The sequence below is a fragment of the Astatotilapia calliptera genome, chromosome 5 (assembly GCF_900246225.1).
Source record: "Astatotilapia calliptera chromosome 5, fAstCal1.2, whole genome shotgun sequence".
In the NCBI taxonomy this organism is placed as follows: Eukaryota; Metazoa; Chordata; class Actinopteri; order Cichliformes; family Cichlidae; genus Astatotilapia; species Astatotilapia calliptera.
The window spans coordinates 116,143-132,978 of NC_039306.1; the positions used below are offsets into that span (position 1 = coordinate 116,143).

The window sequence follows — 16,836 nt, forward strand, 5'->3', positions numbered from 1 at the left end:
TTATATTGGAAGTACACCTGTTATTGTAAATAAAACAAACATGTATACACATAAACTGTTTAGGATTTGTCTCTTAGTGGTAAAGGGACTCCTGATATATTGTTAAGTAGTTTACAGTGTCAGAACTGAGCAGTGAATCCTTAAATGGAAGAGGTCGCGATTTACATCATTGCCATGCGACCAAACAGTCTGGTTGTAGAAGCAAATTGTGCTGGTTAGCTTTTTGTTTTTTATAGCAAAACGCTGCAGTTTAAAATTAGGAAAATTAGTTTAAGCTTTAGTTTAGTTTAATACCTGCTTGTTAAACCCTGGGATTTTTCAAAACTACTTTCAACAGTGGTGCGCAGAAATCTGGCTGAGTATTATCTTCAGAGCTGTAAGGAAACGGGGATTGGTAGGGGAAGAGGGGTTATGGATCCGGTTTACGCCTGGTGGGTGAAATTAGGAACACAGGGATAATAAAGAAGTTGCTGTGTTCTTTGATGTAGAAAGGCATGTGATATGCTCAGGAGAGAGGGTTTAATGATTAAATTGTATGGTGTAGGAATAGGAAAAAGGATGTTTAATTGGATATGGGCTTTCTTATATGGCAGAATCATTCAAGTTAAGATAGGGACACGTGTCAAAGCCATGCAAAACAAAAAATGGAACCTCGCAGAGAAGTGTAGAAAGTCCAACGTTGTTTTCTGTTATGATTAATGATATTTTTAAAGATATATCTGATAGTTATGGTAAATCACTTTTCGCTGATGACGGAGCGTTATGGGTAAGGGGGAGGATTGTTGTCTATCTTTTTAAGAAACTTCAAGAGGGGATAGATAAGGTGGAAAAGTGGAGTTGTAAAATTTCCTATTTTCACAAATAGGAAAATAGGGGAAGATAAACAGTTGTTCTTGTATGGAGAAGGCTTAGAAAGGGTGGAGAGCTTTTGTTTTTGGGAGTAGTTTTTGATAGGAAGTTCATTTGGAAAACTCACATGGAGCACATTGTGGAAAAAAGTAAAAAGGTTCTTAATATTATGAGGTGTTTAGCAGGGTTGTCATGGGGTGCCAATTTTGATGGACTCGAAAGTATCTATGTCATGTTAATTCGATCAACAATTGATTATGGATGTGTGTTGTATGGGGCTTAAGGAAGCTGGATGTTATCCAAGCTCGTGCACTGGGGATTTGTTTAGGGGTGGTTAAAACAACGCCACTATGTGCTCTTCAGGTGGAAGCAGGAGAAATGCCTCTACATATTAGAAGGCAGCAGTTAACCATTTACTATTGGGCTGATTTGAAAGGTCACAACAAGAATCATCCTGTTAAGAAGGAAAATTGTTGGGAAAGAGGGAAGGAGTTCAAAAATAGTTTTGGATGGGTTGGGGATGATAGAGCGAGAGCATTTAAGGTATATGACAAAGAATTCATCCAGACAGTGGTACGACCTTTAAGGCCCACTTGGACATGGGATTCCATTAGGGTGGATAGAACGTTAGTGGATATCAAAAAGAGGGAAGTCACAACAGATCTTTGTCAAGAATGTTATAGTAGATTGGAGGGCAAGTACAGTGGCTATGTGCAGGTGCACACAGATGTATAGAAAGATCCAAAAAGTGAAGCAACTGCAGGGCTCGCAAAATCGCTAGCCCGACATCCCGGGGCTAGCGATTTTTCCAGTCAGGCTACCAAAATCTATCTCTGCCCTGTCCGTCGGGCTGTCATAGGAAGGAAAAATATATGTCAATGCTTTTGCATTCTTTCGGAAATTTAGTTGGGTAATTATGTCATTGGCATCGGTGAGCCACTGTCAATATGTGACATATTGAAATCGCGTTTGAATTTGCGCTTGTTTTTTGCTTTCACTTTGCAAACATGCGAACTGTGTATAGAGAGCGACAGCACTGATCTGTGAGTGATGATAATTTGTGCACCAATTCCTCTGACATCGTCTTATTAATCGTTAGCTTACTATGCAAACATGACAAGTGAAATCTCCCGCAGCTTAAACATGTGAGAGGTTGATTGCGCAGAGAATCGCTGAGCTTATGTGAGTGTGTGTGTAAAAGCAGCAGGATATATATTTTAGTTCTGCTGAGCCAAATAAGACAGGTCAGGGTGAAGAAGTGACAGCCAAAGAAAAACTTACCACAAAACGGAGAAGTTATGACAAATCAGACTATAAGGCAAAAAGAAAGTGCAGCTTTATGGTTTCATGGACAAAAGAATTTCTGTGGCTGCAATATGACGAGCTAAATAACCAGGGCTGCACATAAGTGGTCCGCAGGTGCGCATTCGCTGTCAAAATAAAAAACGCGCACAAGATAAGAAGTTGCAACGCGTGTTTGCGTACATAAGATTTTCTGGAGGAGGACAGACATTTGTTTAGAACTCTTAAAGATGTCGAAGAAGCTCCTTTAAGCAATTACTTTGGTGTTCCTCCACCTCCAAACAAATGTCAGAAGGAGTCTGAACCACACAAGAAGCATGTATTCTCGGAAAAGTGGTTGCAGGAGGTGAGCTGGCTTCAAACAAATGATGAACGCACAGAGATGTGGTGCAGAATGTGCCGTGAAAATCCCACTCTAGCGGACAAAAACAGTGCTTTTTATATGGACGCAAACGCGTGCTGCGACTTCTTATTTTCTTTTATTTTGACAGCGAATGCGCACATGCGGACCACTTATGTGCACCCGTGTAAATAACATAATGTTCTGCCGGGTGTGTTGTTGGTTTTCCCTCGATTTCTGAATCGACAAGCGCCTTTGATACTGGGACCAGTCATTTTAAGAAAGGCCCCCATTAGAACCCATGAGAAATGCAAGAAATGCATTACTGCTCAGTCTGCAATATCTTTCCCAGAACAAACACCAATTGCAAATAACAGACTAAAAATAAACCTGAAAAATCTGTTTAGAACAGCGTACTATGTTGCAAAGAGTGAACTACCACTGGCACAATTTAGCAGTCTTTGTGTCTGCTGACCGATATGGACAGTGACACTTCACTGCAAATCAGCGGCTTTGGGACCCCTGTCAGATTGGATCGTAACTGTGGAGTAACACGCAAATCTCACCGAGGAGGGGTATGTTTGTATATCAACCAGGGCTGGTGTAATAATTTTACTGTGCGGGAACGCTTGTGTCTTCCTGACATCGAGCTCCTTTCAGTATCCGTCAGGCCATTTTACTTACCGAGGGAATTCTCTCAAATTTTTGTCCCTGTTGTTTACATTCATCCTAAAGCTGACGTTAAAGTTGCTGCTGAAGCCATTTTTAAAGTGGTACACAATCTGCAGACTCTCTCTCCGGATGCTCCTAATTTTATTCTTGGTGATTTTAACAATTGTAATCTCAAGAATAGGGCTGGGCTATATCATACCGTTCACGGTAATACCGGTGTAATTTTGGGCAACGATAGGAAAATGAAATATCGCGATAGAATATGGGTAAAACGCGCATATGCAGTGCCTTTGTTTACATACGCACATGGCGGCGACGCAGAATGAGAAGAGCAAAAGCGGATCATTGAATGAAACGGATGAACCAGAACTGGTTTGTAAAAATGCTGCAGTGGTGTGGAACTGGTTTAGCTTTCGTCCGTCAGATACACAAAGAAACACTATTTTTGGTAGCGCATGCTAGCAGGCCGTCGTAATTACCGTGTTGTTTGGAAAATACGGCACACTTAAAATCAATCCTTTGATTTTTCTGAAAATCGACAGAGCCCCTTATAATCCCGTGTGCCTTATGTATGAACTCTGGTTGTGTTTACTGACCTCAAAACGATTTTATGTGCACGGCGCTCGAAAATCTGTCAAATGTTTTAGTACGACTTTGCTAAGCTACGAAGCTGCACCGCTTGATGGATTGTCGGAGCGTTACGGGTATCGTAGGCGGAGCCTCGCGGAGTGATACGTACTGTGCTTCAACATAATGTTACCGTATTGTGTGTGTATAACCTCTTTTTAAGTTTTGTGCATATTATACATGGTTATGCTGAGGATATGTCGGCCAGTTTCCACTGGAAATGCCTTTTGGTTAAACTGTCAGCGAGGAATTTGCATTTGCACTGTTATGTTTTCATATAACTTTAATGCAGATTAAAAAAAAAAAACAGCTGCTTGTTTAAGTGAAAATACATTGATGGGGTTTTTTTGCACTAATAAAGTTGTGGAGTTGTAAAGTATTTTGTCTAGTGTCAATTATATCGTCAGTTATATCGTTATCGCAAATTTTCAAATGTATATCGTGATAAATATTTTTGGTCATATCGCCCTGCTCTACTCAAGAAATCACTGAACAATTTCTTTCAATATGTCACTTGTCCTACAAGGCCTAACAAAACGCTGGATTTGTGTTATGGACCAATTAAGGGGGCATATAAATCTGTGGCCGGACCTGCGCTAGGTTCTTCGGATCACAATGTTATTCACCTCCTCCCTGCCTACAGATCTGTGATTAGGAGGGAGAAGGCCAGTGTGAAGCGGACTAATGTCTGGACAGAAGACAGTTGTGTAGCCCTTCAGGGGTGTTTTGATTGCACTGACTGGTCCTTGTTTCAAGAGAGCACTTCTGATTTGGATGAACTCACTGATGTGGTGTGTAGCTACATTTCTTTTTGCAAAGACTCTGTGGTTCCAGTCAGAGAATTTAAGACTTTCCCTAATAACAAACAATGGCTGTCTAAAGATATTAAGGATCTGACTCTTAAAAGGAAAATTGCTTTTAACGATGGAGACGTTCCCAATGTGTGAATATTGAGGAAGGAGGTGAGGGCTGCAATAAAGATCGCCAAGATGAGGTACAGAAATAAGATTGATGCAGAACTCAGCAGTAACAACCTCAAAAGAGCTTGGCTTGGTATGAAAACAATGGCAGGGCTACAGACGAAAGGTAAAAGTAGCATTACCATAGAGGGGTTTACCTCTGACAAACATCTGGCAGACAGTCTTAACAGTTTTTACCTTCGTTTTGAGAACTTTGACTGTTCTAGGCAGACCAGCACACTGAGGGAAAAGACCATCACTCCCCCATCTATTTGTATTGATGAGAGGGGGGTAGCTAATCTTTTTAGACACACCAAAAGCAAGAGTCCTGGACCTGACAACATCTGTGGACAGGTACTGAGAACTTGTGCTGATCAGCTGAGTGGGATTTTTTTCACCATATTTTCTCACTTTCTTTAGAGCTACAGACGGTACCTAAGATTTGGAAACAAGCTATTATTGTTCTTGTTGCTAAGGGCAGTTCTCCTAAGGCACTGAATGATTTTAAGCCTGTGGCTCTGACTTCTTTAGTGAAGTCATTTCAGAAGATAATTAAGAAGGAGATTTTAATCTTGACCCCTTCCAGTTCGCCTATAGAGCAGGGAGAGGTGTGGAGGATGCTGTTGTCACACTCCTGCATCTCTTGTATAAGCATCTTGAGGTCCCCCACACCCATGCAAGATTATTGTTTGCTGACTTTTCATCTGCATGTATTACAATTCCACCCTTCTTACTTGCTGACAGGCTCTACAATCATTTCAAGCTTGACACTAGCCTGGTCGGCTGGGTGACAGACTTTCTGATCAATAGGTCACAATGTGTGAGGGTGAATCATGTATTTTCTGATGTGCTCTCCTCCTCTACTGGATCACCCCAGGGTTGCTGCCTCTCTCCCCTTCTGTTTATTCTGTACACGAATGAGTGTCGCAGCAATCTCACAAACAGACACATCCTGAAGTTTGCTGACGACACAGTGATCGAGTCAGGCCATGGACAGGTTGTAGATGATTTTGTGGATTGGTGTGATGATTCCTTCCTTTCACTTAATGTGTCAAAAACTAAAGACATGATTATTGATTTTAGGAAGTCCTCTTACAGCTCATCACCTACTATCATTAAAGCTGCTGATATTGGGATAGTTGAGAGTTATAAATATCTAGGTGAGGTACTTGACCATAAACTGTGTTTTGAATCTCATGCTGATGCCACTACTAAAAAAGTTCAACAAAGACTGTTCTTTTTAAGGTAAATGAGATCTTTTAATGTCTCATCTGAGATGTTGTCTTTGTTTTATAGAAGTTTTATTGAATCTGTGATATCCTTTTGTATCGTTGCCTGGTTTGGTAACCTGACGGTGAAGAATAAGAATCGGTTAGGACTTCTGGTAAAAACTGCTAGCAAAATTTCAGGGCGCTGGCAAGATAGACTTTTGGCCATTTACAATAGAAATGTGCTTAGAAAGGCTCATTCTATTATTAACTGTTTGAACCATCCACTTCACAGTGAGTTTGAGTCGTTGCCTTCCGGTGGCTGTTTTAGAGTACCTGTGAGGAAGACTAAAAGACTCCAGGTTTCTTTTGTCCCTACTGCATCTTGTCTCCTTAATGGCAAATAATCATTAGAACATTCTGTATGAAGTTATGTTTGCTCACCATAGAGTGTGTGAACAAGGTAAAAGTGTAGTAATAATGTAGACGCCAGCTCATATAGGCATTATGGGTAATAAAAGAACAGATGGGATGGCTAATGAAGTTATTAAAAGAGTAGACATAGCTTTACAAATACCATTATCTAAATCTGAAGGAAAGTGTATAGTCTGGAAAGAAAGTAAGAAGTTATGGAAAATGGCGTGGCATAATGAAACTAGAGAAAACTGTATAGGGTACAAAATACAGTAGAAGTACAAAGAAATGAATAGGCGGGAGGGGATTGTTATAAGTAGAATAAAAACAGGGAGGGCATTGTTACTTGAATGGCACTCTTTTAAGGATGGGGAAACATTCGATGGGGATATGCAACTGGTGTGGTGTTATGGAAACAGTTGAGCATGTATTTATTAGCTGCAGGAGGTATGGTAACTGCAGGAGAATGATGAGGGTAGAAATGGGAAATACGGGGGAAATTAGGTTTGAAAAGGTGGTTGAATGGCTGGGATGTCATGAAGGGAAGGGAGTGGTTTTTCTGTTTCTGAGTAATTCGGGATTATTATTAAGATGATTTAGAGTTAGATGCGGTCTAAGAAAGCGCCAGGGGTGGCAGTAATGCAACTTCTATGGATGCAAGCTGCCGTTAAAATAGAAGAAGAAGAAGAAGCAGCAGCCGCCGCCGCCGCCGCAGCAGCAGACATGGAAATTCTTGCAATGAAGTCGAAAGAAACAGTCCTAAAGTTTCTGTGCATCGCCCTTCTGATTGTGCCAATAATAACAACTGGAAAAGAACACGGTAGGAAAACCGTTAGTCCCGGTTGTTTTCTAGGAAACCGTCTAAAGCTGGTTTTCACTACAAAACGGCATTTGAGGGGTGCTATGATCCTGAAGAACTGTGCTGTTCTTGGTCATACCGCTAGCTTAGAGGGGCTAACAACATTCCGGTGTTGGGCAAAAAATTGAATTCCAATGTTTCCATGTGTTTTTTATGTGTAATGTCTTTACTTATATTGGCAAATAGACTTTATGTAGCAGGGCTTACAAAAGGTTATATATAATATTTAAAAATGACCTGTTTTCAAGTATCTTTATGGCTCCGTGTTAGGATATCAAAAAATCGCTTTGCCAAAAACTGATTGCGGCTTCTACCTTTGACAGGAATGTTATTTGTGGCTCAAGATGACTTGATATAATTCATGAGGGATAGATTTGATACATGTTTCACATATTATAGAGCAAGAAGTAATTTACATAGATCTTTATTGTCACTGTTACCAGAACAATGAAACACAGTTTGGCATCTCTCCATTTGCAGCTGTAGGTTTTTTACATTCGCCATTTATTTATTTATAGCAGTATAAATATGAGCAACCACTTTTTGGCAAATACCGAAAATCAGTTTGCCAGATGATCACTTTTTGGCACAACCCTGGTAAAACGGCTGTGAAATTTAGACATAGATTTTATGTAAATTCACTTGTTACAGCAGCAAGGGACAAGAGGGAAAGCTGAACCAGAGATATATTAGAAAACATTCAAATTAGAATAAACTTAATAATAAAAATAGTATACAAAAAAGCCAAAATACTATACTATCTACAGATGGTTACTATATTCAGTAAAATACCAGTAAAATACCTATATACAGTAAAATGCCTTGATTTTTCTTGTATGTACATAAAGTGCAGTAGGAGTGATAGGAATATATATTCCACACAGAGATCTATTGGCCATAGACTTGTCCTGTGTGGATACTGTGGTATTGTATAGCGTGACCGCTGTTGGGATGAAGGAACCAAGGATAGCACTCGGTCCTTCACTGTGTCTATAATAGTGCTGAACGAGCTGCTTAGGACCTCCACAGTCTCGGGCAAGGGATGAAAGGTGCTGTCCATAATGGACATTAGCTTAGCTAACAAGCTCCTCTTACTCACCTTCTCTATGGATTCTAGGGGACTGTCCACAACAGAGCCAGCTGTCTTTGCAAGTTTGTAAGCAGTTTCCTGCCCCTATGTTCTGCCACCTCCCCAGGAGATTACTGCATAAAAGATAGCAGAAGCCATCACAGTGTCATAAAAGGTCAAATGTATTGTTCTGCAATACGTTTCGCCTTCTGCAAGTTTTCTCCATCTGCCTAGCAGATGGGGCCAACTTTGGCCCTACTTTCACAGAGCATAAGTGTTATGTGACCAGTCCCTTTTATTGTTAAGGCAAACATCCAGAAATGTGTACGTGTCAATGATCCCGATGTCCAAACCGTGGGTGTTCACCAGTGCGATGGGTGGTGTTTCTTCTGGAAGTCAATTACCATCTTCATCGTTTTACGGGTGTTCATGTGCTGGAGTTTGAGTTTACACTAGATCAGGGGTGTCGAACTCCAGGCCTCAAGGGCCGGTGTCCTGTGTGGCTATGCATTCTCTGAGCCTGCATCCATGTGGTGACTGTAAGCGCCATTTATAGTTCACGTTTTTATTTGAGGTGATTTGTTCGAAATTTGATGTTTGAGAATAGTGTATATCATTTCAGTTTATTTTGAAAAATCTCAACAGGATCTTGAGGTTTATTTTGAAAGTTTTATGTTGAAAATAAACAAGCGGATGTCAGAGCCACACTATGGTTTTACCGTCATTGTTGCTAACGAAAGTACGCGTAAAAACAGTGTCTTGTCCGTCCATAGTTTGGGTATTTTAAATATAAGAGAAAGAAAGAACTTCAAGAAATTAATATAGCCACTACACTGACCATGAAAACAATTAAAAAATGTTGCCGTAAACAGTTTATTTTGCGACACCACTAAACGAACGATAGCATATAATATGAAATAATAGATGTTTTCATATCATCATCTGATATATTTCATCACATTGAACAGCCCTACTCTTAGTGAGGCCACAGTATTTTTTTTATTATTATTATTTTTTGAGTTTGGACCCTGAATTGGCTAATGGTGTCAGACTTGAGACTCTCCTTAGGCTCCCTTCAGGATAATAACCAGAGTCCACTGTTGTCCACGTGGCTGACAGATTACTGCTGCTGTGCATCTGCTTCTAATCACATCATCAAATATGCAGATGGCAAAAATGTGATGTGTCTTATTAGGGACAATAATGATCTGTCTTTTAGAGAGGAGGTGAAGCAATTGGTGGACTGGTACAGCATCAACAATGTGATCCTTAACATTGAGAATCAGATGAGATAGAGGCTGTAGGCACATGTGAACAAGATGATAACGCTTAATTTTTCTACTTTTACAATAGGGCTGCCACGATTATTCGACTAGTCACGATTACGTCAACTATCAAAATCGTCGACGACTAATTTAATAGTCGACGTGTCGTTTGAAGCTTTGAGATCCCAAAAGACGCAGGAATAAGTAGCAGGATTTAAGAGTGTAATAACGGACTGAAACAGAAGATGGCAGCACTGCATGTACAAGGATGCCAGCTGCCGTTAAACCCCGGAGAAGAAGAAGCAGCTGTGTCCCAGAATTCATAGCGCAGCTCAGCTCATTTTACAACAATGGCGGCAGCTAGTTAGTTTTAATGTTACTCTTATTATTCTTTCTGGGTCACAAAATAAACGTTTAACATATTTTTAGGCGAGAATGTAGCTGTGTAAACCTCAAATATCGGCTCAGTTTATCGAGACACCGCATATTTTCAAAAGAGCTCCGACGTTTTGCGCTCCGACGTGGGTAACAGACATCTCACCAGCTCGATAGCGAGCTGGGGTTTAAGTCTCACTAACGTCGTGAGAACACCGGACTGCCGGCAAATCGTTTTCAAACCCACCGCTGTCTTTCGCTACTCAGGTTAAACATGATATATGAGTCACTTAGATAACTTAAAAATGTTATTGTTTGGCTTTTTTTAGTATTTTATTTGTTCCTGAGTAAATCGGTTTGGCTGAGCTTAAAGTTATAGTTTTTACACAGCTGAATAAACGTCAAGCAGACAGCTGATTATCAGAAGTGTGAGATGCTGGAGAATATACTCCGGTGTCCTGTTATATTTTAGATAGCAAGGAGTTTATTAAACTTCACCGAAACAATCTGCAAATTTCATTAAACTTTAATAAACTATCATCTTGTCTTTATTTTTAGTTAGCACCTTAAAAGCTTAAAGCTGTAAGCTAATGATAGTTATATAAGAGTAGATGCTGCTGGTGCAATAAGCTGTAAGTTGTACGTCCAATGGATGATGATCTGACTAGTCGACTAATCGCAAAAATAATCTGTGACTAGTCGACTATCAAAATAATCGTTTGTGGCAGCCCTAGTGGCAGCCCTAGTGGCAGCCCTATTTTACAATCATTTAATAAAACGTTTCTTAGTTTGGTGTAGCCATCTGTGAGGTCAGCTTCAAAATGAAGGCAGTGACAGGTTTGATCTTTCACAATGAGTTGTTTGAGTTTGCAAACTGAAGAGGAGTTTAGTCCAAGAAACGGCTAATGTCTCATTAGGTTTGTTGTATCAAACCTTTATCTGCTAGTACCCCTGTGGTTTCTTTTGACTTCGGGAGTATAAAAGCTCTTCTGTCAGTGATATATTAGCACGTGGCGGAGTTTGCACAAGGCTATTTGCCTGCACCACTGTGCATGCTTTCTCATCCATGAAATAGAGTGTTATGCTATAGGCTGTAAGTGAGGCTAACCAGTGGGTCACCAATCATGGCAGAGAATGCTGAAAATTGTCAGATTCTGGTTTCTGGCCAATCTCTCATCTGTAGTAACATGGATATAAACTGCAAATTGACTGGTTGGTGGAGGCATACAGCTGTGAAGTTGTATCTAAACTTGGGTGAAATAATGATTTCATTCTTAAACTATGTGTGTATTTTCCATTTTGTTCCTTGTTCAAGCAGTCAAATTAAAATATCCTTTGTCCTTTAGGTCCAGGAGTCGTCACAGTTGTTGTTCCAGAAGGAAGTGACCCAGTCTTACCTTGCTCCCCCACCACTAAGGAGAACCTTGAAGAAAAGCTCTTTGATTGGAAAAAAGTTGGTCCAAATAAACAGGAGGTCTTCTTCTATGATGGTGGCACTCATTACAATAATGGACATCAAGGTCAACACGAGCACTTTAGCGGACGAGTATTCCATTTTTCAGACCAGCTAAGGTTTGGCAATGCCTCCATAATCATCAGAAATGCGCAGATAACGGACAGTGGAGACTACATCTGTGTTTTTCCACGTCTGCAGCCAGCAGAAGAAACATTCAACGTCAAACTCCTTGTCGGTGAGTTCTTTATTTTTAAAAGCATTCTAAAAATATTTCTAAGCACTCATGCGTTGTGAACCAAGTAAGGCTACGTTCACACTGCAGGCGAAAGCGCATCAAATCCGATTTTTTTTTTTTTTAACCTATGCGACCCATATCCGATCATGGTATGACAGTGTGAACGGCGCAAATCCAATATTTTCAAATCCGATCTGGGTCACTTTTGTATGTGGTACTGAATCCGATACCTATCCGATGTTTTAGAAAGCGACTGCTGTTTGATGGTCATGTCGCATTAAATCTGTCTTTTACGTCACTGACACAAGACAGACGCTAATTATCAGCCCCGGAGAAAACACTGTGAACGCTTCCTGGCCATCCAGTGTAGATGTCAGTGAAACTGTTGGGAAGACAACGTGAACATTTTATTTGTACTGTATAATCTGCAGATTCTGACAGAAATCTGCAGCTATCCTTTGAAGCAGCGCTCCTCTAAAACAGCAATAAGGATCATTATTAGGTTATTTACATTATTATGTAAATAACAAAATAACTTAAAGCAAAAATTGGGAAACGTAAAGTCCGAAGTCTTTATATCAACGGCCATCAGTCAAACAATACTGTTGCTCTGGGTCTAAACAGAGGGTGTTGTGTGTGACGTCTTCTTTTGTGCATGCGGGCGTTTTGAGCGTTCACACTAGAGCATGTTTGCTGTCACATTTTATTTGTATTGTGAACGAGCAGACAAAAAAATCGGATTTGATCAAAAAATCGGAATTGAGCATCAAGACCTGCAGTGTGAACGTAGCCTAAAAGACAAAGAATTGAAACTTTTTTTTTTCTTTCAGAACAAGTCTTTAAGGAGAAATTAGAAGTCCTAGGTGAGTGATGATGTCACTGATGTCTACATGTTTTAGCTGCAGCTCTCTTAGCGTCATTCAAAAATGTTTAAACTTGACATAGTTTATTCAGATACAATAAAATCTGTGGTTCTGTCAGTGATGACAGATGGAAAAAAACTTGGCTCTGAGCCTGACTTTAATGTCACTCATCTCTACGTGCACAGCATAATCAGTTTTAAGCCTCTGACTGATCGTTTGTGTGGACTCAACTCATTCTGACACAGGAGCAGATCTGTGTTAAGTGTGACTATATAGAGGTAAAAGGGCTGTGGTGTACAGTTGTACATGTGGAAATTGGTGACATCATCAGTCAAGACTTGCCATTGTTTTTCTGCTGGTGGTTCTTTTAAAGGAGCTCTGTGTAACATCAGAAAATTGTTATTGGGACCTCCAGCTGTTAACTTATCATTTGCTGATGACATTTGTTGCTGTGTTTGCACTCCATGTGTGCCATCATACATAAGATTGTTCTATTGTTAAATATGTAATATATGTTATAGGGCTGGGCGATATATCGAGTTTTTTAAAAATATCGATATATTTTTTATACGAGATATAAGATGTGACAATATCCTTTATATCGATATATACGTTATAACTATAGTTGTGGAGCCACAAGTTTGCCTCTCTTTCGTCCACTTTTGTCTCTACGCAACGTTACTCGGCCTCGCCTCTCCTTCACTGAACACAACTCCCCCTCCTCCCCCATAGCTTCACCTGCAGGCAGCGACAAAATGAACACGGCAAATCTCCGTTAACGAGTTACTGCGCATCGCTCCGTTCGTGGGGCTGGACAGCGTCAACGTGTTAGCGAGCTAACCACGCTAACGCCATGCAGCCCACAGGGGCTGCACAACCTAAAATTTTCTCAAAAGTTGACAGCGTGCCTTACAGCATGTAAGAAAAGCCCTCGTTTTCCATAATGTTGTAAGGATGCAGGTCTTTGCAGATAAAGTACGTGATAGATTGTGTTATTTTCTGAACTCACTTTGAATTGGTAAATTTTTGTGCTATAACTGTAACTTTATGCTCTCATTACAGGTGCTGCTCTAAAGCCGTACATCTGGATAGTTAATATCACAGAGGACAGGGCAATGCTGCGCTGTGAGGTCAGAGGTGCTTCTCCAAAGCCTAAAGTAGAGTGGAGGGACAGCGACGGAAACATCCTTCATGCTGAGGAGCCACAGGTGTCACGCAGAGGAGAGCGCTACGACATCACCCTCCTCACCACGGTGACCAGGACAAACATCAACCTCTTCTACTGTGTAGCCACGCAGGAGGGGATTAGCCATAAGATTGATGCAGAGATCTATGTGCCTTATTGTGGTAAGATTTGTTTACTGAACAAATGTAATTATGTGTATTTTAGTTTTCAGATTTAAAAAACTTCTGAACCAGCTGTTTGGTACAACCCCTGTAAAATATTGTATAATTACAATTGCAATACAATACAATTAGTGCTGTCAGTGTTAATCTCGTTGAAATGACGTTAACACCATAACCACAACGCAGCAAATCTCCGTTAACGAGTTAACGCAGATCACCCCGTGCGTGGGGCTGCACGGAGTCAACGCCAACGCATTAGCGCGGTTAGCTTGTTCACGCGTTGTGCCATCCAGGACTTTAGTTATATCATAAACAGCTGTGCTGCATTACATGCGGTTCTAGGAAAAAGGGAGCTTCATAAGTTTCGCACTTAATCATATGCCAAATAACACTGTTAAAAAAAGAAATCCATAGTATTTCAAAGCCAAACTATTACTAAACTGCCTCAAAGTCAAAAAGAAATTTTGTAAAAAAAACCTCAAAACAATTTAAATGCTTAATAGTGCTGATTCTTTTTTGCGCCACAAGCCATTTAACAACTTTCACGCAGTCAGTGTATTTATGCTTTGTCATATAATGCACAGTATTTCACCTAACACTGTATAAAATCTGCCTAAAATCAATGTGATGACTGTGACTGAACACTATCAGTTAGTGCTCTGTAGTTGGGCTCATAGTTGGACACACCCAGTCTCAAACAGTCAGAAAGGGGTCTGTCAGTGAGCGGTGTCCAGTGCTTTGCTTTGATTATTTCCATCTGTAATAAGGCCGTCTCACAGACGTATTTGGAGCTCTTAAGTGCGCAAGAGGAGAGAAACTTCTCTCTGCTCACAAGTTCCCAGAAGTTGCTCTCCTTTGCCCTCGACTGCAGTTCGGTGTCATTTTGCAGTTCAATTACATCCATGTCCATTCCATTAGGTAAGGAAATTGCATTCTGCATCTTCGTGGATACAGTTTCAGTGTCAATGAAGAAAAAATGGATTTGTGATGAATTTGATAAGGCCCTCTATAAGCATTTCCTGAAAATGCCTGTAAAATGTTATGGCTACTTGGTCCAGATAAACACAGAACTGCTCAGGATCAGCTTCTCTCACATTCTCTGCCACTGCTGCCACGTTTGGAAAGTGTGACAGTTTCTCAATTCCGTGGTTCACGGACCCACTTTGGCTTTGAATGCATTGACGGTTCTTACCATATGTGCCAACTCTTTGTCTTTGCCCTGCAGTTCTGAGTTGAGCTCATTTAACCAACAAGTCTGAGAAAGCCCAAATCAAGAAGCCATGCCTCTAAAAGTTCTACATGATTCTCATTTCTTGTTTCTAAAAACAAGAAACATGAATAAATTTTATTGGAATTCCACGTGAAAGACCAACACAAAGTGGTGCACACGTGAGAAGTGGAACGAAAATCAGACATGATTCCAAACATTTTTTACAAATAAATAACTGCAAAGTGGGGTGTGTGTAATTATTCAGCCCCCTTTGGTCTCAGTGCAGTCAGTTGCCCATAGACGTTGCCTGATGAGTGCTAATGACTAAATAGAGAGTACCTGTGTGTAATCTAATGTCAGTACAAATACAGCTGATCTGTGATGCCTCAGAGGTTGTCTAAGAGAATACTGGGAGCAACAACACCATGAAGTCCAAAGAACACACCAGACAGGTCAGGGATAAAGTTATTGAGAAATTTAAAGCAGGCTTAGGCTACAAAAAGGTTTCCCAAGCGTTGAACATCCCACGGAGCACTGTTCAAGCGATCATTCAGAAATGGAAGCAGTATGAACATAAAGCCAGAGCAACAATGGGATGGTTTCAAACAAACATATCCATGTGTTAGAACGGCCCAGTCAAAGTCCAGATCTAAATCCAATCGAGAATCTGTGGCAAGATCTGAAAACTGCTGTTCACAAACGCTGTCCATCTAATCTGACTAAGCTGGAGCTGTTTTGCAAAGAAAATGGCTGCATAACTTATTGTTTGTTATTGTAGATTTTAACTTTTGTTGAACTAGTAGTCATGAATTTTGGAATATTGTACCATACATTTCAAAAGCAGTTCATTTATTTTTCAGACGTTAACATCTTTTTTAGTAAGATGTTTTCATATCATATTTAACATCTGTTTGTTTTAAATGGTTTTTTTGTGTGTGTGTGTGTGGAGTAATGTTGATAATGCACTAAGCGGCATCATTCATTATTAAAATTATTATTATATTGTAATATATCTATATCACTAAAGCACTTCTGGATGGATGCAAACTGCATTTCGTTGCCCTGTACCTGTGCATGTGCAATGACAATAAAGTTGAATTCTATTCTATTCTAAAAATGTAGTTAATGGTTTCAAATTCCATTGTTATTAGTTTTTACACGTACAGCTGCATGGAGAAGCCCTTTGTCTGAAATTTACAGTTACACTGTTATAACTATCATGTGAACTTGTTCTTAATGCTGTGTTCCCAGCTGCAGCTCCAAAGCCGGACATCACTGTACTTGGTGCTACTGAATCCGGGGTGCAGCTGAAGTGTCATGTTGGAGGTGTTCATCCCAAGCCGAAGCTACAGTGGAAGGACAGCGATGGAAATGTTCTTTCTGCAGAGGACCCAGTGGTCTCAGAAAGAGGAGGCCGCTACAACGTCACCCTCTGCACTATTGTGACCCCAACCAAAACCAACTGCTTCCACTGTGTAGTTGAACAGGAGGGCTCGTACCAAGTGATTGATCAAGAGATCAATTTGTCAGGTGAGAATTGCACTACTGTTTTTTTGTAAAAAGAAAATTCAATTGTTTAGTCATTCTCAGTGTTGGTTTATTGACCCTTTATTGATCTGTACACATTTACTCACATTTACTCTCACTATGGTTTTGTACGGTCTTTCAGAAAACCTGTTCAAGCATACATACTCAAAGGTGACCGCTGAAGGGCTGCTTATTGGAATGTTTTTGGGAGCTTTCATTGTTTCTGTGGTTGTAGCTGTGCTGATGGCTACAGGGAAAC

At 40.3% G+C, this 16,836-nt stretch overlaps 1 protein-coding gene across 1 annotated transcript; it reads left to right on the forward strand.

Moving 5' to 3' along the window:
• Positions 1-6,361: 6,361 nt before the first annotated feature.
• On the forward strand, positions 6,362-16,609 carry LOC113021756 (butyrophilin subfamily 2 member A1-like). Its single transcript, XM_026166470.1, has 5 exons — positions 6,362-7,191; positions 11,286-11,630; positions 12,461-12,493; positions 13,556-13,840; positions 16,302-16,609. The coding sequence occupies exons 1-5, from the start codon at positions 6,978-6,980 to the stop codon at positions 16,607-16,609; spliced, it is 1,185 nt and encodes a 394-aa protein (XP_026022255.1). The 5' UTR covers positions 6,362-6,977.
• Positions 16,610-16,836: the final 227 nt, after the last annotated feature.